The 20,789-nt window shown below is 34.3% G+C and overlaps 2 protein-coding genes across 8 annotated transcripts; one reads left to right on the forward strand and one right to left on the reverse strand.

Moving 5' to 3' along the window:
• The first annotated feature begins 10,074 nt into the window (after window positions 1-10,074).
• LOC132641959 (magnesium transporter MRS2-5) lies at window positions 10,075-16,799 on the forward strand. Of its 7 annotated transcripts, none has more exons than XM_060359121.1 (7): window positions 10,077-10,320; window positions 12,181-12,785; window positions 14,430-14,500; window positions 14,822-14,950; window positions 15,487-15,828; window positions 16,331-16,378; window positions 16,510-16,799. In XM_060359121.1, exons 2-7 carry the CDS (start codon window positions 12,350-12,352, stop codon window positions 16,738-16,740), a joined length of 1,257 nt encoding a protein of 418 aa, XP_060215104.1. In that variant the 5' UTR covers window positions 10,077-10,320; window positions 12,181-12,349; the 3' UTR covers window positions 16,741-16,799. The 7 variants fall into 7 exon arrangements, with proteins under 7 accessions (XP_060215111.1, XP_060215104.1, XP_060215106.1 ...); XM_060359123.1 differs by lacking the exon at window positions 10,077-10,320 and adding an exon at window positions 10,327-10,458; XM_060359122.1 differs by lacking the exon at window positions 10,077-10,320 and adding an exon at window positions 10,465-12,031.
• A 538-nt stretch (window positions 16,800-17,337) lies between these two features.
• On the reverse strand, window positions 17,338-20,501 carry LOC132641960 (uncharacterized). The gene is made up of 3 exons (XM_060359129.1): window positions 19,740-20,501; window positions 18,644-19,050; window positions 17,338-18,025 (listed from the first exon to the last, which is right to left on the reverse strand). Exons 1-3 carry the CDS (start codon window positions 20,059-20,061, stop codon window positions 17,519-17,521), a joined length of 1,236 nt encoding a protein of 411 aa, XP_060215112.1. The 5' UTR covers window positions 20,062-20,501; the 3' UTR covers window positions 17,338-17,518.
• Window positions 20,502-20,789: the final 288 nt, after the last annotated feature.

Consider the following 20,789-nt stretch of genomic DNA (forward strand, 5'->3'; position numbering starts at 1 on the left):
GAAAGGGCTCTACAGGGTTCGAACCGGTGACCTCTTGATCTATAGTCAAATGCACTACCACTGAGCTAAGGACCCCTTTCTGTATATTTCCTGCAGTAATAAACTTTCACCTCTGTTAAAAGTTAAAACCAAAGGGAAGAAAGGGAAAATGTTCAAAATTTGCCTTTGTGTTATTTAATGTTGCTCAATTTTGCCACACGTTTTACTTTTTGTCCATTCAAGCTCTTGTAATATCGCCTTGTATTTGTCCTAATTATTAACGGAGTTTCCAGAGTGAAATGGATGAACATCACGTATCCAATTTCTTTAAGAAAAATGGGTAAGTTTTACTCTTTATCTTTTGGTTATAGTTTACAACTGTCCTCAAATTGGAGCTCCAGTAGGTGTCAAAGAGAAAAACAACATTGTTTTTCGGTGGCAGGGTTGTTTGATTTGATTTTGGTTTTTCATTTTATTTTATTTGATTTTAATTTTAAGAAAAAATAATCGAAATAATCGAACCAAACCGACAATTTAAATATCTATCTAAAAATTACATATACATACATATATATATATATATATATATATATATATATATATATATATATATATATATATATATAAAGTTCAAAATTTTACAATATTAATCTTTTGCATTCTTGATTCATAATCTATGCTTTGCCTTTATAGTAATCCAATTTTGTATTTACTTTTTAATTTGATGTTATTTTTGTTTTGATAATTCTAAGAATCTATTTCTTGCTTAAAATAACTTGTTTTTGAGTCCTTTAATTATTCACTAAGATATCTTGGTATATCTGATATCATAACGAGATCTTTAATTTATTGCACAAAACAAAATAATTGTAAGACTTTTTTTATATTCCTTGAAAATGGCTAAATTCTTAGATAATGCATATAAATTTTTGGAGAAAGTACAGATATAACTTGATTAGGTTTATATTTCTTTCTTTTCTCAAATAGGAGTAATTGATTTGGTAGTGTTATGCTAGAAAATAGTCAATTTAATATGTGTTTGGATGTATATTTTCATATATTAAAATAAAAACCGATAAAAAATCAAAAAACCCGATTAAAATCAAAGCAATGAAAAATTGACTTAATTGATTTGATTTGATTTGATTTTAACATTTGAAAAACCGATCAAGTAGATTTGATAATTTTTTAGAGGATAACCGACTAAAATCGAACCATGAACACTTCTCCTGAGCTGGGGTAATGTTAGACCAAAAATTTAACAGAGGACGTAATTATTCAATTTTGTAAAGTACAAGGATAACTTTTGACCATGTCCCGAGAAGAAAACATAAAGTAACGTATAAGGGATAAATATGTCTCTGTTTAAGTCACATAATTTTTTCTACATTAACTAGCAAAGATGAAAAGTTTTTATAATATTTGAAACTAAAAGTTGATGCATATGTGCTACAAGCTGAAATTCATAGGAGATATGAGAAATTATCCTTTTATGTCACTTTGTAAAGAATGACGGTCAGGCAGATTCAGAATTTAGGTTCTAGCATTGAATTTATTGTATTTTTAAAGTTACGAGTTCATATTTATTATTTCTTTTAATTTTAATAAGGTTTTACCCATAAAATTATGCTTTGCACATAGAAAGTATCGAGTTCAAATAATCCTAGTAATATTAAAGGGAAAATAACACTGTATGATAATTTGAAGAAAATATTTACCCGGATCAGCCCATGTTACTTTTCTTACCTGCATTAGCCGGTTGTCTCCTTCATCCTAGGTCACCGATCTTACCATTCAGATCCCCTGGAGAGGTCGCCGGCGCCAGATCTTGCTATCCAGATCCACATTATTATACAATTTTATACAATGTAGAAGTGTGTATAAACACCTCTCGTATATGTTTGTATACTATTGTATACCAGTGTAAACGTGTGTATAAACACCTCTTACACATTATTATACACTTTATACAAGGTTGATACGTTGACTACAATATGTGAATAAAGTTGTATATTGTTGTATAATGTTGTATACCGTGAATAACTGGCTATGCAGATGTAAATTAAAAATATGGATCCGTGAATGTAACTTTATATGCTTGTACATTATTGCAATTTCCCCAATTTTCAAAGTGTCTGAGAGAGAGGTAGAAGTGTTTGAGTCTTAAACTAGACACAAGGTGTTTGCCTTGCTAACTTGAGTTTGATTTCTCCTTCATTTCTACCTGTATTCATAGAAAAAAGGAAGGTTAGTTAAATTGAGTAGGATTTATGATTAATGATAACATACACCGATCATCCCTTAGCTAATTAAGTAAAGATAAAGATTTGGTCACCCTTGAATAACAAGCTTGTTGTTAGATTTTGAACATTTGGACTACTTATTGTTTTTCGGCCAAAGTCATAGATGGACCCCTGAACTTGTCCTGATTTTTCATTTAGACCCCGAGGGTCGTACCATATGAACCCTTCAAGACAACTGTTAATGTGCCATTTAAACACAATTATTGAGGTGGCAAAGCGCGTGCAATGCACTGTTCTAAAAGGGCGTGAGATGCCAATTTTTTCCTTTTTAAAATTTTTAATCATTAAAAATTAATTAAAAGAAAAAACTTATTTTAAAATAATTTAACTAATAAAAAAAACATTTAAAAAAAATCCTCAAACCCAGCCCACCCTCCCCCCGAAGCCGGATTCCACCGCCGCCGCCGGCGTCGCTCTTCTCTTTTGCTTTGTTCAAATACAGCAAATTCGAGCAAATTCGAGCCCTTAATGGACAAAAAAATCAATAGTCCATGATTTCTCCATTAATGGACCAAAAAAATCAATAGTCCTTTGAAATAAGCACACAAAAAAAAAAACCTTCATCCAAACACACCCCTTTACTTTTCTTGCTTTTCCTCTTTCTTCCTGCTGCTGCTATTGATGTTTATTGTTTTTTAAAGTAAATTGTTTAGAAGAAAAAAAACTAGTTGGGAGGACGACGGATGGCTAGTGGAGGAAGAAGAAAAAGAGAGGAAGGAGAGGGGCGGTGGGGGGCTGAAGAAGAGGAGAGGAGTGGCGGAGGAGAGGGGTCCCGGGGGGGGGGGGGGGGGGGGGGGAGGCTGAAGAAGATGACTATTTTTTTTTTACTTTTTTTTTTGGTAAAATCCTTTTATTTTTGTTTTATTTTTTAAAGCTAAAATTCACGTGACTCCATCTTATTTGTTATTTTTGCGTGGGAATTACACGCACCATTTGTAATTTGTTGCATATTTATTTTATGTTTAAATGACACATTAACAGTTATCTTGAAGGGTTCATATGGTACGACCCTCAGTTGGGGGTCTAAATGAAAAATCTGGACAAATTTAGAGGTCCATCTATGACTTTGGTCTTGTTTTTCCATATATATGGTACCTCAGGAGAAAAAGAGTATAGGACAATGTGATGAACACAGGCTTATGCAACAAACAATCATTTGCAAGTCACTATGAAACCAGTGTACAAAAAAGATAATATGGGTTAGGTGGGTTAATGCATACTATAACAAAGGTAGAGGGGTTCCAAACTATGTCCCAAGTCAAGCATCCTAGATGATCAAGATTTTCAAATTATATCCATGAACTGGTACATACACTGCTTTGATTAATAGATGTTGATTAATAGATGTCTTTATTTACCAAAAAAAATATGGGAAAATTTCATAGAAGTACAACTCAGAAAATTATATTTCATTTACATAGCCAAATTTAAAAATAATAATGCAATAGCCATACAAAATATAGCCCAAATACCTAAAACTTAGATCTGTTCAGCATATCTACAGATCTCTCCATCTCTATCCAAAGTTCTCATATCTCCCATTTCACCTATGCTCATGCCATTAGTCTGATGATATTCTTCTTATTTTATTTTTTCGTTTTTCATTTCTAAATTAGATTGCTTTTTTGTTTCATTATTTTTTTTCATTTTCTTATTTTTCATACTTATTTGTTTTGAAATTCACCAAAACGGAAAAAAAAACTATTATTTGAACTTCAGCAACTCATATACATTCTTATACACAATTATACACTAAAATATACATTCTTATACACTTGTGTATATATACAATATACAATATTATACAGAATCATACACAATTATACATACTTATATATAATTATACAAATTTATACACATGTTTATATAATGTTTAAACAATGCATCTATATTGTATAAGTGTGTATAAGCATGTTTATACATACTTATACATGACTATACAAATTTATACACATGTATATATATTATTTATACAATGTATCTACATTGTATAAGTGTGTATAAACATGGATTATACACATTTACACTAGAAAACACTTGTTATCCACTGGGGAAACCGCTAAAAAAAGATTGAACATGTGGGGAAACCGTTAAATCCACTGGGGAAACCGTTAAATCCACATTTCAATACCAAATTCACCACACCCAAGAAGAAGAAGAAGTGAAGAACTATTTTCCATTTTAGATTTCAGATGTGAAAGTTTATCGGAAATTTATTGACCAATCTGTCAAAAAAAAAAAAAAGGATTTTCCGATGATGTCACTCTTTTTATCCAACGCAAGCGATGGATCTGGCCGGAAACCGTTCTCTTCGGTGATGATCTCGTTTCTTCCAGATCTGGCCTTTACTCCGAAGCCGGCGATGGATCTAGGCGGAAACGTTTTCTCCGGCGATGTTCTCTTTTCTTCCAAATCTGGTTGTCAGAATCTGAGTGTGAAGATGAAATTTTTCTGAACTTGGATGATTTAGAGAGGGAGAAGAGAGAAGAGGTGGAGAGAGAGAAATAAGCGTTGAGAATGAGAAAACTTTGGGCCTCTTCGTGTAAAAAACAAAATATGGACTAAAACGGGTAATAATTTTATACAAATAGGCATACAGTGTTATTTTCCCAAAAAATAATGTATGGGATAATTTAAAGACCTTCATTCAGCTTTGAGCTCATAATATTAGCCTCCCTCGTAGTTCGGGATTACGTTTGCCTCCTTTATTTTAATTTTTGGTATAACAATTGATTAAAAAATTCATTACAATTTAATTAGCTAAATATGTAGTCTAAATTTTCCTATAAAAAAACTATTTTTTCTAAAAAAGTAGATTTTTTTTGTTTGATATATTAAATATATTCATAATTAAAAAAGTTCTTATTAATTCTGTTCAGTAATTCAACAAATTTAAGAAAAGAAATTAAAACTTTGTTAGATTTTGGAAAAATTAGGTATGACTCCTATTATTCAGCTCATGAACCCAAATCATCTCAACCAAGTAACCTTTGAACGGTAATCACCAACCTTTTATTGATTACTCGACCAAATTCAACCTAACATATCCATTGATTCCCCTAAATCTTCACCCACCATGTCCAACTCCCTCTGCCATCAACCAGCACCAGTAACGCTTGCAACCATAACCATTGGCCACCTTCGCATAACTACCACCAACTATTATTGCATAAGCATATCCAGGGGTGGAGCTACAGCCTGGCAAGGGTGTTCAACCGAACACCTTTCGCCGAAAAATTATACCGTGTGTATAGGTAAAATACCACTTTATGTAAGGGTATATACTAGTTTGAACACCCTTGACACAACTAAGAGCTATGACCCAGCGGTCTAGGGTGTTTAGTATCTTCAGAGGTGCGGGTTCGATTCCAAGGAGCAGCTTCGTGGCTGAAACACGATGGATTTTATTCCTCTCTTTTTAAAGTCATTAGAAGCCAACAAATAATCTTTAAAATTTTTTTTTTTTACTAAGCAAATCTTTAAGTTTTAAAGTTAAGTTGTAAAAAAAATTCTTTAACAAAAAGCTCTAGAGTTCTACTCTTCTATCATAATAAATTATTTGAATCATACGTTTATGAGTGGAATTTTTTTTGTTGTCATTTTTATGTTAGTTTTGATTTATAAAATTGTAGTTCGAGTAAAGTATTTGTATGGTTTAGCTAAATCAACATTGTTTGATTTAAAATTTTCGAAGCACACATTCGGTACGAAGGAAAACATTTTTCGGAAAATGTTTTCCAATTTTCTCATGTTTGTTTGTTTCAAAAATTTTAGAAATTATTTTCTTTAGGAAAACAAATTCCTTAAAAATGAGGAAAATGAGTTCCCTAATCAAAGTAGGGAAAATAAGTGCACAATTGGGATTTCACCAACCACCTTACTACCCCCAACCACCAAACCCCAACAACTCTGCGCACCTCCCCCACCCACCAGTCCTCCCCCACCCCCACCCCACAACCACGCACCACCCACCCTAGAATTTTTTTTTTTTTGGATTTCTACACCACCCATCCCCCCAAACCCCCCCCCCCCCCTCCTCTAAAAAAAACAAAAACTATATTTTTTTCAAAAAAAGTTTTTTTGTTTGGTTTTTTACATCACCCACCCCACAACATCCCCCCCCCCCCCCCCCCGGCACAACACCCCACCACCCCCTCCAATTTTTTTTGTTGGTTTTCTACGATACCTCCCCCCCTCCCTCCAAAAAAGGAAAATTCTTCTTTAATTTTTTATTTTTTTATTTTCTACGACAACCCCCTCCCTCCCCGCTAAATTATTTAAATCATACGTTTATGAGTGGAAATTTTTTTGTTGTCATTTTTATGTTAGTTTTGATTTATAAAATTGTAGTTCGAGTAAAGTATTTGTATGGTTTAGCTAAATCAACATTGTTTGATTTAAAATTTTCGGAGCACACATTCAGAGTGTGTTCGGTATGAAGGAAAACATTTTTCGGAAAATGTTTTCCAATTTTCTCATGTTCGTTTGTTCCAAAATTTTTAGAAAATATTTTCTTTAGGAAAACAAATTCCTTAAAAATGAGGAAAATGAGTTCCCTAATCAAAGTAGGGAAAACAAGTGCACAATTGGGATTTCACCAACCACCCTACTACCCCAACCACCAAACCCCAACAACTCCGCGCACCTCCCCCACCCACCAGTCCTCCCCCACCCCACCCCACCCCACCACCACGCACCACCCACCACGCACCACGCACCCTAGATTTTTTTTTTTTGGGATTTTCTACACCACCCATCCCCCCAAAACCAAAAACTATATTTTTTTCAAAAAAAGTTTTAAAAAGTTTTTTTGTTTGGTTTTTTACATCACCCACCCCACGACATCCCCCCTCGGCACAACACCCCCTCCAATTTTTTATTTTTTTTTGGTTTTCTACGACACCTCCCCCTCCCTCCAAAAAAGAAAACTTATTCTTTAAAAAATTAATATTTTTTTTATTTTCTACGACAACCCCCTCCCTCCCCGCTAAAGTTTTGAAAAAAAAAATATTTGTTGATTTTCTACCCCGACCTCACTCCCCCCCCCCCCCCCCCCGAATTTTCTACTTCGTATTTAATTTACCTTTATAAAAAAAATTATAAAAAGGAAAAGTTTGCGTGGTTAAATTTGGTGTGGGGTTGAGTGGTGGGTGGGTAAGAAAAAATTTCCCTTTTTTTTTTTTATAAAATAAAATATATGAAATAGAAAATTTGGGAGGGGCGGGATGGTTGGATAGAGCAGTGGTGTGGGGTGGGGTTGGTGTGGGTGGTGGTGTGGGGTAGGGGTGGGTGAAGATGAGGTGTGTTGGAGGGTGGTGGTTGGGTGGGGTGGGTGCTTAGGTGTGGTGGTGGGTGTGGGGGTTGGTGTGGTATGGGGTGGTGGGGTATGTGTGGTATTTTTCGAAAAATATTTTCTACCAACCAACCGAACATGAGAAAATAAGTAAGAAATTCACTTATTTTTTCCACTACCCAACCGAACATGAGAAAATAAGTAGAAAATCACTTATTTTTTAAGAACACATTTTTCAGGAAAACATTTTCTTCCATACCGAACACACCCTCAACGCAAAAAATTATATCGAGTACTTTAAAGTTTGAACACCCTTGATAAAATTTCTGGCTCCGTCACTGACCATACCGTTAGCCACCTCCACCAACCTCGACCACCACCACTATTCGCCACCAATTTCAACCGTCACCATATCATCACTACTATTAGTTGTCATCATCATTGACTTTTAAAGTGTGTTTTATTAAACAAACTTTTTATGAAATATTGTGTATGAAATATTTTATTGCTATTTGATTTTTTCGTTTGTACTTTATTAGTTTTTAAATAAAGATAAAGTACACATTCAAACTGTTCAATTTTCATATTAACCTTAATGATTTGATATATTCAGATTTAATATCTGCCACTCTGTACTAGGATCCAATTTCAAAAAGAGTGACACTACTGAAAAAACAAAATTATTCAAGTTCCATGTTTCCAAATTATTTAATTTGAAGTTCTGGATTCACTACACTAAAGAACAAACAACCAATATTATGAAAATCAGTTTGATAGGGCACTCTAGCAGGGTCATACATTGGAGTATCATATTCTAAGTTCAAACAAATTTTACTATTTTTTAAAACCTGCATCACAAATTATAAAATAAAAAGAATTGAGAAGAATATACTGTGACATGTGACAAGATTCCTAATAAAGGGTAATCGATTTATTGTCCTTTTGCTTGGAAGCCCAGAGAAGAAAAAGCAACGACATAAAATGAGCTCTTTCTTTTCTCTGTTTAATTTTTAAATGATGAAAAAATATTGGGCATATTGACAAAGTAAAAAAAAAAAAAAAGTACAAAGGAAAAGCTAACCTTTCAGTCAATTTTATTTGCATCTATTAGACAACAAGATTTCTCGTAAAGTTATTACAAAGTATTTTCATGAAAAAGTTTCATCCTACAAAATTTATAGGACAACAATAACATACTCAGTGTAATTCAAAAATATTTATAGGACATTGATTGAAAGTAGTTTCTTTTTATGCAATTATTTGTTTTTCTTAAATAAATAAGTTTTAAGTCGTTTGGTTTGTAGTGCTAGAATAATTAGTTCCGAGATAAAATCCCACATATAATAGTACATGTTTAGCTGGTTGCATAAGCAAAAAAAATCTCTGGATTACATTTACAACGATTGGTTAGTGGTATTAAATAATATTCAAATTTAACTTAGGCAGAAATCTATTTTTAGGATGAAATGTGAAATTAAAATGTCCACTAAATGACAAAAATACTTTCTAAAAGTAAGTAATACAGGTATAACAATCATTTAATTATTAATTACTATACAAACAAACTCTTCAATATAATCCCCTGTAACTAGTAAGTGAATCAAACCACTACTTTTTGTTCATCTATATAATTGCAAGTTTCTCCAAGAAGTACATCCTACAAAAACTATTCCATCCGTTAAAAAAGTTCCTTCCACATATTATCTTCTCCCTTAACCAAACAAGGTCCATTTTTACTTGTTCGGGTTTTATTTGTCACACTTCTTAAGGAGCAATAAATTAGTAAATGTTAATTTTACTATATCATCCTAATTATGATAAATCATCTAAATAATTGAAACAATCAAACATACTTTACAAGTTATGCAGCCACCAATAATTTCTTGAAGTTTCCAACCCAATAATTAATACTCTCTCGTTTTTTTTTTATTTGTCCTGTATTAACATAGTATACCCCTTAAAGAGAGATAAATAGAATATTAATTTTACTATATCACCTCTAATTATTAATAAATCATCTAATGATTAAAATCAATCATACATGCTTTAAAAATTATGCAGCCTCTAATAATTCATTGAAATTTTTAATCCAGTAGTTAATACTACGAGTAAAACAGGTATGAAATGGTTAGCATGGACATCTATTAAATACTCCCTCCGGATTAAAAAGATTGTCCGCTTAGCCTTTTTTTCTTGAGCAAAAAAAAATGTCCACTTATGAAAGAATTTGCCACTATTAAGTGTTATGTGATTAAATCCCAATACCTATTTAATTAAGGGCAGTTTAGTCTAATCACCTATTTTTGTTTAGGACTTAGTATTTTCTTAAAAACTATGCAGATAGCTAAGTAAACACTTTTTTTTTTCTCGAGGGAGTAGTATACATGACAAGTAAAATGGACGGAGGGAATATTATTTTTTTTACCAAAAAAAGGAAAAAGGTATTTATAGAAAGGTCGGCATATTCACATTTTCCCCTTCCTTCCCATTACTTTCTCACAGTTTGTAAAAAAAACAAACGGTTTAGATTGTGGCTACGTGTCCACTTGGGCTTGGATTCTATAATCGATTAATCTTTACTATAACTTTATTTAATATTCACTGCAAATCTGCACTGTGTGTAAAACGTGCTATCTTGTTTTTACTTCTTTTGTATTCATTTTACCTTCATGTAATCTTTGTTTCTGTTTGACTGCAAGAATGTTACAGACACCCTTTAAACCCCAAAACTTTTTTCTTGAAAAGGTACAAGCTTTTTCTTATTGTGTTTTGAGTTTTTAATTCATCTTCTTGATTTGATTATCTGTGGGGTTTAATTTTCTTGGTGCTTTAGTGCTTTATAGTTGATGATTTTGGTTATTATTTTGGTGGTTAAATATTTGGGTAAGTAGGGTAGTATGCTGTTAATTTTGAGTATCAAGATTCAAACTTTGTGCTTTTTGTTTTTCATAGTTTATTGTTCTCTTTATTTGAGCTGGTAGCTTACAGGGTTCTTTGTGAGATAGAAAAATAAATTGCTTACTGGTTTATGGATTTTAACATGATTATTGATTAGTTGTGGAATTGTGTTGTGTGTAAAGATTTTATTTTTGTGATGTTGGAGTTGAGTTTCCATGCTAATTTTTGAGGTGTCAGAGGTTGGCTATAGCAGGAGTTAGGACTTAGGGGAGGTAGAGGTAGGCCGCAGAAGAATTTGGGGGAGGTGATTAGACAGGACATGACAGAGCTCCAGTTGACTGAGGACATGAACTTGGATAGGAAGGTGTGGAGGTCGAGGATTAGGGTAGATGGTTAGTAGGTAATACAGTGTTATCGTACTTTTAATTGTATGATTTAGGGTAGTAGTGTAGTTTCTTTTTCGCTAATGTGTATTGATATCTGTTGCTATATTTGTTTTGTACATTTGCTATTTTGTTGTCCCTTGTTCTTTCCTACGTTTCTGCATCGGTTACATTTCTTTTGAGCTGAGGGTCTACCGGAAAAAAGCCTCTCTATCCCATAAAGGTAGAGGTAAGGTTTGCGTACATCTTACCCTCCCCAGACTCCACTTGTGAGATTACACTGGGTATGTTGTTGTTGTCGGTTACATGAAAACTGAGTGCGAGTAGCGTGATTATGTTACTATTGCCAGATTTCAATGCCATAGGACGAATGGTAGTTTTCTATTCAAAATAGAAAGTAAGTCAAATTTGTCTAAATACTAGGCCTAAAATGTGACCCCGAGTATGCTGGCCCTTCTGTCAAAACTACTTTGGAAAGAGATACTGTTGATTCCGTATCAGACCATCCATAGCAGTAATATATATAAGTTGACCATAATAAGTGCTCGATTTAAATAAATGGCTCCACATTTTATTTACTTGCAAGCTTGCATTCATTTGATGCTTGTGATACCTTCTTATTGTGGAATTAGGGTTGGATCAAGAACTCACTTTAGTGCTTGAATAATTTTACTAATTGCAAGTTATAACCTCCTGTTTGGATATCTTCTATCTCTTCCTTTTTCTGAGTGCTTAAAGATCTTTTTTGATGTTTGAACTGAGTTTCCATGTTACTTTTGATTTGGGGTTGCATGAAGGGGACTTGCATTTCATATTATACTTGCAACACGCCTTCTTATAGTGGAATTGGGATTTGGAATAGGAGCATACAATAATGCTTGGGTAAACTAGTGCAGTTGAAGATCTCCTCTTTAGATATCCTCCATTTCTTATTTTGCAGCAGCCTATGAAACCATGATATCAGACTCCTTTTGTTAATTCCTAATTCTGAATATGCATGAATGCAAATGATAAGGAAGATTGATGTTGAAATAGGGCTTTGCATGTCCCTAATTTTGGCCTATGCTTAGACTTAAGGAAATTATTTTGATGAGGATCGTAAAAGGGTGAAAATCAAGGAGTAAAGCTTTCTGATGAGGAGTGGACCAATGGCCACGTGTTAGTCTCATTTTCTAGTAAGCGTGTGTGGAGTCATATTCAGGATCCGCGTGTTCATATATTTTCTTTTGTGGTATCTACTTATGTTGTTTAGTGTCAAGATGAAGCTATTAGTGAAAATTACACATTTTTATGTTTTGATAAGCTACATCTATTTATTTTGCAGGGGCAGTAAGATATGACACTAAAAAGGTTATAAGAGCCATACAAAAGAAGAGCTACCACTATTCCTTGCCCTAACACTCGGCTAAAAGCAACAGGCTGCAGTTCGAATAAGAGTACTAGTAACTGATCAATGCTGAAATTTTTGTTTCTGAGATTTGTTACAGAAGAAAATGGCAGAAGAAACTGGTGTATCTGTTTTTACAGATATTCCAGAATCTACGTCTACTAGGTTGAATACAGATGTACAGGCAAATAGCAACTTTCATGGGTCTGGTCTACCTGGTCTTAAGAGGAGAGGCCAAGGTCATGGGAGTCGCTCTTGGATAAAGATTGACGAGCATGGAGATTCAAAGATTTTGGAATTGGATAAGGCTACTGTTATGAGACATTGTGCTTTGCCAGCTAGGGATCTCCGTCTTTTGGACCCGAAGTTTATCTATCCTTCCACAATATTAGGGCGAGAGCAAGCTATTGTGGTAAACCTTGAGCAGATCAGATGTGTCATTACAGCTGAGGAGGTTATACTGATGAATTCTTTGGATGCTTGTGTACTGCAATACGAGTCTGAATTGCGTAAACGCCTTCAGACAAATAAAGATCAGCCGGGTAAATCCATTTCTATTTATCTTTCTGCAATAAAGTTTTTTCTTATTGCTAGGTTGTCTCCTTTTGTTTCTGCATTAGCTTTAGATTATTTAAATTGTCTTGCAACAATGGATTATAATGTTGACAAAAAAAACTGTTCGACCCTCCATTCGGTCCCTCCGTGCCAGTTTAACTGTTACTTGTGGCTTTTCTAGGCCCATTAGACCAAATTCAAAAGTGAGATAACCATTAATGTACTGAAAGTAAAACTTAAGTTTCAGAAACTACTAGCACTAAAGATTCTGCATTCCAGGGTCAAAAGGAGAAGTGAAAGACTTCTTCTCAGAGGAAAACCTGTTGTACTCTTGGAAAGGCAAAAACGATTAACAAATTGCACAGAGGCTGTACTTAACACTTTTCAGAGTTGGATAGGCATAACTTTTTAAACAAAGTGTGGAATGCCAGAAAGTCTATTTCTGTAAGGCATCTACATTGGAATCGTTTGGGATTGAGGCATAGTTGTTGAAATGTTGTTCTGTCTATGTGTGAATCAGATCCATGTAACTCTAAATCATTGGATATATGGCACCGTAACACAACAAAAAACATGAATTGCTGAAATCGATTGGATCCACCCCTTCTTCCCCCTCAACAGAAAAAGTTGAATAAAGGGAAAGCTTGTGAGATTCTATGTGGGGAGCGGAACTCCATGTTGTTTGTTTGTTTTTTTTTAATTTTTGAATCTCTTATTTTATCAACGATTATCAATATGTTTGTATAAGAATAACAAAACTTCTGAACATATCTATACACACTGGAGAGAGAGATCAAGAAGTCCTGGAAATAGTTCTTGGCTCCTTTGTCTCATAGCATTTGAATCGTTCGTGAATCTGCATAAGGAGAATTATTAATGTAAAAATGGAAAACCTGGATGATGCTATAAGTTGGACATGTTTCTCACTATTGGAAAATGGCTTAATTATTTATGTTGTGATAACCGCGATATTTCCATGTGTCTAACAGTGGATTATGAATAGATAAAGACCTCAATTTTAAGGTAATATTGGAAAATAAAAAATAGACAAGCATTGAAGGTAATTGAGTATAATGCTACTTTTGACCAAAATGCTACTGTTGGCCAACTCACTTATACAAAGAAATAGAAAAATTAGCCTTAGAATGTTGTTTCTTCCAACTTGTCTCAGTCTGAGCTTTGGAATGACAGCATGTCTTATATCTTTGACTTCAGTTTAGTCAAATTTATCATTTATGTACTTAGTATCTGTAGTTCTTTACTTATCAATAAAAAAAGTAACTATAGCTATTAGAAGCGATGGAGGCTATCCCTTCTATATAAATGAATGACACTTCAGCATTTTCAGCAACCGATGATGTTTTTGTTGTTTGATGGATGTGTTATTGCAGTGATTATTCTGAAATGTTATCTCTCCTTTGCATTTATTTAGCATGACGTCATATGTATTTTGATACAACAGCAAGCATACCATTCCAAACTTGTTAGCGTCTGTTTGATGAATCCTCTATATCCATTCCCCTCCGTTCAAGCCTATTTTATTCCAGTATGGTGTTTCTTTTGTTATATGGTAAAATTCTCTAAAGAATATATTTCAACTTTTTCACAATGAACGGTGTGTTTCAATTCAGATGGTCTTCCTTTCGAGTTTAGAGCCCTTGAGCTAGCTTTGGAGCTAACTTGCTTGTCACTTGATGCTCAGGTATGCAGCAGACTCACTTGATGGCTGATTGAATACTCTTTTTGTGTAATAGACTAGAATATTTGCTGTCCATTGCTGGTTAATATACTAGCACCAATATGTGTTGCATAATGTGATAAGGATATTAATAAATTTCACCAGTGTTGTTATTACTCAGTATATTATTACATGATGTGAGGTGTTGGCCGGAATATAAATTGACTTTGACATGGTTTTCTTTTATCTGTATCCAGTACCTCAGACAAATTGCAGTAATTTCTCACGATTAAACATACATTCTCAATCAAAACTTATTTTTTCATGTCGTTCTAAATTAAACAGGCGAAAGAATTAGAACTGGAGGTATACCCCGTGCTTGATGAACTAGCTTCATCTATTAACACTCTAAATCTGGAACGAGTTCGTAGATTGAAAGGTCAGCTGCTTGCCTTGACTCAGCGAGTCCAAAAGGTATGATTGTAGTACATAGTCTGACAGTGCTTGCCTAATAGCCTGTTTGGCCAAAGCTTCCAAAATCTGCTTTTCTGAAAAGTGATTTTCGAAAAAGTACTTTTGGACAGTAGGAGTTTGTGTTTGGCTAATCAATTTAAAAAACACTTTTGGCAATATTAGAGCAGTACTTTGTGCTTGCACAATGTTCCAAAAGTCTGAGTAGTAATTCTGCTACTACTCAGAATTACTTATTTCTCCTAAAAACTTGGCCAAACACCTAAACTTTCTAAAATAAGCACGTTTGGCTTCTCAGGAGCTTGGCCAAACAGGCTATAACTGTCAATCCACTTAAGCTTTTAAACAGATGTTCAGGTATACAGATGTCTTCATTACCTCTATTTCTGGAATTGGGGGGTGGGGTTGCAAAAAAATTAGGGAATCTGCTCAACTTATTGACTCCTTAAGCCTAGAATAGAAGATATCTTTCACGTTTACAACTTTTTACCGCCTGTGTACTTTTAATAAGCTACTTTACTCATCTTAAAAATGTTCAGGTATGTGATGAAATAGAACATCTAATGGATGATGATGGTGACATGGCTGAGATGTACTTAACAGAGAAGAAACAGAGGAAGGAGGATTTTCTTAATAATGATTTATATGATCAAGCGGATATATTTGGAAAAATTAGAGGAGCACCAAGATCTGCTCCAGTCTCACCTGTATCATCAACTACTGGGGTGCAGAAGTTGCAACGGGCATTCAGTAATTTGAGCTCAAGCAAACATGGAAGTGTTTCAGCTTCATCTAATGGTCAAGAAAATATTGATCAGCTTGAAATGTTGCTTGAAGCATATTTTGTGGTCATTGACAGCGCTCTGAACAAGTTGTCTTCAGTAAGAGATTCTTATTACTAGCTTTTTGTCTTCAGTAAGAGATTCTTATTACTAGCTTTTCTTCTTGAACGTTTTCCACAAAATATTATATTTATACTGCAACACTATTTAAATTAGAATGAACTAGACAGTTCTTTCCCTTATTGATATTAGAGTTGAATTACCATTCTTACCAAACCAATTTCAATAATCTTAAAATTTATTTGCTAATATATAGTCTCCGGTTCTGGTTTGTGGATAAGGGGAGGATTATGGGAGTAACCTAGCATTTGATTAATAGCATGGATGATTTTAATCCCTCTAAAACCATACATAAGTAGTTGATCTTCATAGAAGAGTAAAAAACTGCATACACCAATATTTTCTCCCATAACTCAAAATGCATGACCTCTAATTAATTTTTAGTGATGAGGGATGACTAATGCATGACCTCCTAGTTAATTTGATTCAACATTATAACTAAGGAAGTTGTATCTCACCTCCGTTCTCTCTGGTGTTGCAGCTTAAAGAATATATTGATGATACAGAGGATCTGATCAATATAAAACTTGTAAGACTAACAAGTGGATACTATCTTTTCGTGTTCTCTTTTTACTTGATTTCTTTTGTTTCAGTATTATATAGTCACATATTTACACATTGTAAAGTTCATGTAACTCACTCCAATTTATTCTGTAACAGGGCAATGTCCAGAATCAGCTAATACAATTTGAGTTGCTACTGACAGCTGCCACTTTTGTGGCAGCAATTTTTGCTATGGTGACTGCAGTATTTGGGATGAACTTGAAAACTACAGTTTTTAACGATCCAGATGGGTTTAACTGGACTCTTATCATCACTGGACTCTTTTGTTTGGTCGTATACATTGCTTTCTTGATTTACTTTAAGCATAAGAAACTCTTTCCACTGTAAACAATCTTAACATCTATAATGAAGGTGGAGTGGAAATGCCACGATCATTTGATTCTTCATTCTCTCTCGTCTTGCTTGGGAGGCCCTTTGTGCATTAACTTGGCTGAATTTTCGTTAGCTTTTTGCTTTGCTGTTATTCCCCTTTGCTGCATTTGATTGGGGAAAATAGATTATGCCGGAGATGAAGTTCTCCATATGTACGATGGCTTTCTACTTTGCACACTGTATACGGTGTGCAAAAATTACTAGGTTTTGCAAGTGTGTCAATCTTGTATGATTGGCAGCCTTCACCGAGCTGCATGATTTGCATCATGATTTCAGAGAACCATTAAATTGTGCTGTGCTGAACTCTCCGTGTTTCTTCTTTTCGACTCTCTCATGGCTTGGACCAGAGGTGGATCCATGAATTAAACATGATGGGTTTAACATTTGAAATTTTTACCATTGAACTCATTGTACTTTTGAAATTATGAGTTCAGAATCTAATATTTATTTATTGAGATCTAAGCGTTTTCTTTTTGCATGTATGTTCTGTGTCAAAAGTGATGGATTCAGTTGAAAGTTGAACCCACGGCACAAAGGCTAGATCATCTTAAGTAAAACAGAATAACACCTCCCCGATGTCTATTGATCTATACATACTTCCTCAATCTTTACATGTACACTGCACATTTTGTATCTATAATCAAAAGTGCATAGTAAGATACAAATGTAACATAAAAGATAATGAAACTCAACATATGTTGATCAAGTTCTCAAAACTATGTAAAGAACATCCTCATTTTGTAATCCATTTCACGTTCTCCTTGCTTATTTTCTCCAGGAGATCAAAGATCATTCCTTCCTTCCTTGGACTATTAATCAATGCTCCATCAAGAGGTGGAATTCTTATATCAATGTCAAACGTATCTTCACTTCCATGAATTGTCTCTTCATCAGCCTTGTAATAGCAATATGGACTTTGTAGATTTGCAGAAAACTCTGTTTCGCTCGATGCAAAGTCCTCTTGAAATAGATTTTGTATTTCCAATGAACAAGCTCTATTTTGGCTGTGATGAAGCGCTGTTTCAAGCTCCTTAATTCGAGCTTCTAGCCTGGATTCTATTACCTCGTGCAGGCGCAAGCTTAGCTCCCTCGGGGAAACAGGATAATTGGCAGGTTTAGCATGAACAGTCCAAGTTTCACTAGTATCCCTATCTGATTCTGATGAACCAGGGCATTGCACATTGAGGCAATCTACTTTCAAGTCTCCTTGAGCCACATCTACTTCATCTTCCGGATCTAGCTGCAGAATTGAAACTCATAAATCAGAAATCTACTTTAGCTAGTCACAGAAGGAGGACTAAAAGAGATTTAGATGTTGTGATAACCAGTTAAACAACAGAGAACTCCAAATTTTGTTAACAGAGACACCACATTAGGTATGAGGTCTATGCTCATCTTTTCAAGAAGGAAAATCTACAAGTTTGAATAGGATTTGATCAACCAATTAAGTATGCCCTAGTCCCAAACTAATAGATGAGCTATATGAATCCTCTATATTTGTCGCTCTTTGAGGATTAGTGATAATGACAATTGTGCCTCAATCTCAAGCAAGTTGGGGTCAACTATGCCAATCCTAACTTTCCATGTTGTTCCATTTGAGCTCGTCTCAGTCAAAGTCTCGAAAAGGATGTTCCCAAAAGTACTAATAGACGAGCTATATGAATAGTCTATTGTTGTTGCCCTTTGAGGATTTGTCATAATGACAATTGTGCCTCAATCTTAAGCAAGTTGGATCGGCTATACAAGTCCTCACTGTCCAAGCCATTCCATTTGAGCTCGTCTCAGTCAAAGTTTCAAAGGAAATTTTCCAAAGTACCAACTTCCAACAAGTACCAAGTGTAGCTAAATGCAGGCTTACCTCAACAAAATCAGATATCATTTCAAAGGTTGAAACCTTCAAGCTCATTTCCAACCTTTCCAATTCAGCCTCAAGCTCTGCCTCGATTTCGCTCATCGACTCGTGTTTCTCTGCTGCCACAGGATCTGTGTTTTCACTGGTTTGTCTTGTTGGTTCATTAACTTGAATATCAGAAGAAGATGACAATGGCTCAACAGCTGATGTAGAGGGACTAAATGAACTTGGATTTTCATAATCATCATTAGAAAGCTCTTTCACAGTGATTTCCTCTTCTAACTCTTGAACTAAATTCTTGGTCCATTTTAACTTCTCATTCAGCTTTTCTGTCTCTCTTCTGTTTGCAATAATAGCAGACACCATGCCAGTAATGATTCCCATATACAATAGAGCCATGCCATTTGGTATCCCTGCTTGAATCGAATCAAGATAGAAAGACATAAAGCATTACTATATCATAGTCAAAAGCATAGAGTCCTAGCAACATAGGTTTTGGCTAGATCCATTAGAGCATCAAAATAACAATAAACTCATATTCTTCAATTGTTATTTTCCAAGTTGCCAGAGAAAACAGACACTCGAAAATATAGAAAATTAATAACTTCGCATAAAACTCGAGAGATTCCTTGAGCAGAAACATATATATCACAAGAAATGTGTAGAAGGAGAATTGAAACCAAACAATGAAAAAAGGGCTAGAGAGCAGAAGAACAGCTCGTTCAACCTACAATTCATTTGGCTAGTTCATGATCTGGTAAGTGCATTTTGTCAAAGGAAACTATTTGAGGTAATTATACACTAAGAGCACTAAGATAAAACAGAAGCAATTGCAATAAGTAGAAAGTGAAAATGAAACAAGAATATGTAAAATCAACCACAATAAAATACAGTTTAACTTATATACACTGACACTGTCATCTAAATGATAACTATACGTAACTCCTATCTGTTAAAAAAAGCAGGAAAAAATAACCTAGAAAATAAGGCAGGTTACATGCTACAACACGTTAATTACATCGATACATTAAAACATCTCTATATTGTCAGCGTATAGATGTTAAAATCCAAATAAACTTGGTATAGTAATCGAAGTTAGAACCTGTTGAATTGAATGGTCCACCAGAATCACTAGTGCAATCTGTAGAAGACATATTTTCTGATGAATCAAGATTAAGCTGTCTGAATCTGAAAGCCCCTTCATCATTAACTTCGTTTTTAGCTCTTTTCCGAGCTAGTCTGTGAAATGGACAAAAGTTTTCTCGTAGTTGCTGCAGCAAATTCTTGTTATCTGATTGTTCATGTGTGGAAATTTTGGAAAACTGATTTTTCTCTAGTAAGTTGTTCTTATCCTCTGATGAACTTTGCAACTGTTGTGCTACATAACCTGCACCTGCAGCTGCTACAACAACCCAAAACTCCATATTCTTGTATCTTCATGCACAAGCAAAACTACACCTTCAAGAAAAAAAAAGAATTGATCTTTGGTTATTAAGGCTTCAAGGTTATGCATTCGTCATAATTGGGCTCGTGGACTAAGACGAGTATAAATGGAGGGACATTAATAGTGAAGATTCATACAGCCGACCCCAGTTTTCTTGTGATTGAAGTAACATGTACACCTTGAAATAGTCGAGGAGTGTATAAGTTGATCCGGACATCACTGTTAAGAAAAAAAGATCAGAGCTACCAATGTTGTGGTTTTAGAGAGGATAGAAGTTTAACATGTCCTACTCAAAAAATTAATTGAAGAGAGAAGAGATTTTCTGCTAAAATATATTCAACATTAGATTGTGGAATAGGAAGAAAAAAAAGCTACTAATTAATGATGAGGAAGACGTGGAAACTATGATAGTAACGTTGTCCCTTCAGAAAATCCACAAAGAACATATCATAATGCCATAGATAGAGTTACATAACATCTACTATTAGATTAATAGACCATGGCTTGTTAAAAAAAGACAAAAACATGAGTTTTCACAAATGTGCTCCTTGTTAAAACATATCATAATAATAACAATTATTATAAGTAAAAGATTCTTTACACACTCTCTTTTAGTTTAATAACCAAATTACTTATCATTTTTACCGAATTACAGGCTTAATGTTTATAATAGCTATTTACTTTACAATTATTTTATAAGTGACTCGA

Source organism: Lycium barbarum, chromosome 5, assembly GCF_019175385.1.
Source record: "Lycium barbarum isolate Lr01 chromosome 5, ASM1917538v2, whole genome shotgun sequence".
Lineage (NCBI taxonomy): Eukaryota > Viridiplantae > Streptophyta > Magnoliopsida > Solanales > Solanaceae > Lycium > Lycium barbarum.

Excerpts from the sequence above, each read along its gene's own strand:
- LOC132641959 (XM_060359121.1), top strand. The coding sequence starts at position 12,350 with ATGGCAGAAGAAACTGGTGTATCTGTTTTTACAGATATTCCAGAATCT. Across the intron at positions 14,501-14,821 it reads GCTTGTCACTTGATGCTCAG|GCGAAAGAATTAGAACTGGA; the intron begins GTATGCAGCAGA and ends TAAATTAAACAG. Across the intron at positions 14,951-15,486 it reads TGACTCAGCGAGTCCAAAAG|GTATGTGATGAAATAGAACA; the intron begins GTATGATTGTAG and ends AAAAATGTTCAG.
- LOC132641960 (XM_060359129.1), bottom strand. The coding sequence starts at position 20,061 with ATGGAGTTTTGGGTTGTTGTAGCAGCTGCAGGTGCAGGTTATGTAGCA. Across the intron at positions 19,051-19,739 it reads TGGACCATTCAATTCAACAG|GGATACCAAATGGCATGGCT; the intron begins GTTCTAACTTCG and ends CGATTCAAGCAG. Across the intron at positions 18,026-18,643 it reads TGATATCTGATTTTGTTGAG|CTAGATCCGGAAGATGAAGT; the intron begins GTAAGCCTGCAT and ends TCAATTCTGCAG.